This window comes from Musca vetustissima, unplaced genomic scaffold (genome assembly GCF_032173495.1).
Source record: "Musca vetustissima isolate MV318-11 ecotype Yass unplaced genomic scaffold, APGP_CSIRO_Mvet_v1 utg115558, whole genome shotgun sequence".
Classification (NCBI taxonomy): Eukaryota; Metazoa; Arthropoda; class Insecta; order Diptera; family Muscidae; genus Musca; species Musca vetustissima.
This window is the reverse complement of record NW_026881763.1, coordinates 1-2,677: the sequence shown is the minus strand read 5'-3', so window position 1 is coordinate 2,677 and position 2,677 is coordinate 1. Positions and strand designations below refer to the sequence as shown.

Below are 2,677 nucleotides of genomic sequence, written 5' to 3'. Positions count from 1 at the left end.
GTATATGCCTTACAATTTTATATGGGGTATTTTTTGCTTTAATTTCAGATCGATGATACAAATAATACCAAAGTAACGAGTCAGCAAGCATTACTCTGGGGCATACGCATAGCACAACACCTGAGAAAACTACAATTGAGCGAGAATGATGTTATAAGCATTGTGGCTAGCAATACAACATATGTCCTACCCGCCGTATTGGGTTGTCTATTTAATGGTACTCCAATACACACAGTTAATCCAAAATTGGACTTGGGTAAGTTTGACGACGTTAGGGCAATTCGTCGAAATTTCGTTTCAAACTCCAAGGTCCTTTGGGCCAAACTCTTTTCAACTAATTTGAAATTGAAACATTTTTACTTTTTTTACGTAAAATAAAATTTTAATCTATTTTCAGACACTATTTCCCATTGCTTAAATATAACCAAACCGAAATTAATATTCTGCGATGGAGATAACTATGAATTATTTCAAAAGGCATCAAGTTCTTTTAGGACAAAATTGTATACGTTATCGGGACATGTAAAAGGTGTAACCAAAATTGAAGATCTATTGGAAGTTACAACAACCGAAAATTCATATAGGTAAGGATATAGGTGACAAGTCCCCAAAATGCATTTTTTAAAGTAGAATGATCCGAATGAGTCAAATGCCAAACCTAACATAACGACTTTTTACTGGTTTTAAATATTTTCCAGACCTGTAAAGTTATCCAAGGGAATTCATCAAACCGTAGCAATTCTTTGTTCTTCGGGGACAACTGGCAAGCCTAAAGCCGTTTGCATTTCATCTTCACTGTTCCTCATACACGATTGGTAAGATTCCCTTATATATGTCTATTATTTTAACTTTTCTAATAATCTCAAACAAATTTCCAGGGTCAATAATTATGACAGCGTTCTCTATATATCCAGTGGCATCGATTGGATTACCGGCATATTTTTCCTTTTCAGTAGCTGTATAGTAGGCTTTACAAGGATAATATTTAACAGAAGTTTTGAAGCAGGTCACTTCTTGGAAATTCTTCAGAAATATAAAATTACCACAGCTTTCCTATCATCCCGCTACGTTGCTGCATTGGTTCAGCATCCTAATGTATCCCGCGAATCTCTAAAACACTTGAAAGCCATAACATTTGGTGGTTCGACGCTGAGTGAAGTAAATTCGGAAAAATTAATACAATTATGTACTGAAAGTGCACAAATTGGCTTTTGTTATGGCAGCACAGAAATGGGTCCAATATCCCAAAGATTGGAAAAACGGAAATTCAATTCAGTGGGAAAATTATTCAATAATCTTCAAATGGCCATTGTTACCGATGACGGGCAGCATTGTGGCCCAAATGAAATTGGAGAAATTGTAATCAGAATGCCTCATCCATGGAATGGTTATTACAATAACCCCCTTGAAACTGAAAAGGCCTTTGATAGTCGGGGATGGTTCCACAGTGGAGATTTGGGTTATGTAGATGATGAGCATGATTTATTTATTGTCGATCGTAAAAAGGAAATTTTGAAATATAGAGGCATGCAATTTTCAACAAATGAAATTGAAGGAGTCATTGCTGAGCTGCAGGGGGTTCGTGATGTCTGTGTGGTATCTATGGTTAATGAAACCGATGGTGATTTGGCCGGAGCTTTGGTCGTATTAGCTGATGGAAGTGCTTTAAAAGAGCGGCATATTATTGAACATGTCAAGAAACGTCTGGTTTCGCCACATAAACATCTCAATGCCGGAGCCTATTTTGTTGACAAGTTACCTCAGAATTTAAATGGTAAATTAATTAAGAAAGAAGCCAGAGAATTGTTGAAGATATTGTCTCAGAAAAATCATTAGAATTCGTTATACATTTATTATGGGGATTGTGTAGAATGTAAAAATAAAATCAGTAAATAAATAAAAAATATTCTTAAAAATCAGCGGCTATGAAGACCACAAAAATCCATTTTTGTGTTGTAATAAATCTTTAAAAATATTAAAAAGGCCGCGAAATATTTGTCCTAGACCTACCAATCGTCATATCTCGACTAGCTGAGTCGATGTGTCCGTCCGTCTGTCCATTATAATTTGTAAACACGATACAGGCCACAGTTATGGACCAATCTTCACCAAACTTCTTTTTGCATGTATGATGGGTTCGGCCCAATAAAGACCCCTATTGTTTTTGGAAAATATCGGTTAATATTTAGGGGATGAAGTGGACCAAATACTTAATTTTTGTCGGGTTTTCTGGTCGCTCCAGAGGACGCAGTTATGACCCAAACATGGAGAAGGGGATTGGGTCAAAGAATAAGCATGCCTATTTTGATAAAGATCGGTCAATGTTCAGCGGGTCAAATGGATCCTGACTTTTGTGTGAAAAATTACAAGGTGCAACTATCACGAAATATTACCCAGGCTCAGAATAAAAATCCGCAGAAAGATAGAGTTCTGTGCTAGTTGTGTAGGGCATCGTATGGTTGGCCCAGTCCGACTATACTGCTCCGTTCACAGGTTTTTAATTGTGGCCTTTAAATAATATTTTAAATAAATCCACGCCTATTATTGCCTTTGAAAAAAATATTTTTAATAAATCCACGCCTATTATTGCCTTTGAAAAAAATATTTTTAATAAATCCACGCCTATTATGGCCCTTGAAAAAAATATTTTTAATAAATCCACGCCTATTATGGCCCT

At 36.0% G+C, this 2,677-nt stretch overlaps 1 protein-coding gene across 1 annotated transcript; it reads left to right on the top strand.

Annotated features, from left to right (window-relative positions):
• The first annotated feature begins 612 nt into the window (after nt 1–612).
• LOC133327738 (uncharacterized) lies at nt 613–1,836 on the top strand. The gene is made up of 3 exons (XM_061536279.1): nt 613–626; nt 699–815; nt 879–1,836. The coding sequence occupies exons 1-3, from the start codon at nt 613–615 to the stop codon at nt 1,834–1,836; spliced, it is 1,089 nt and encodes a 362-aa protein (XP_061392263.1).
• Nucleotides 1,837–2,677: the final 841 nt, after the last annotated feature.

What these genes read in the sequence shown, in the direction of transcription:
- LOC133327738 (XM_061536279.1), top strand. An exon ending in CTGTTCCTCATACACGATTG is followed by an intron (nt 816 to 878) that starts GTAAGATTCCCT and finishes ACAAATTTCCAG; the next exon opens with GGTCAATAATTATGACAGCG.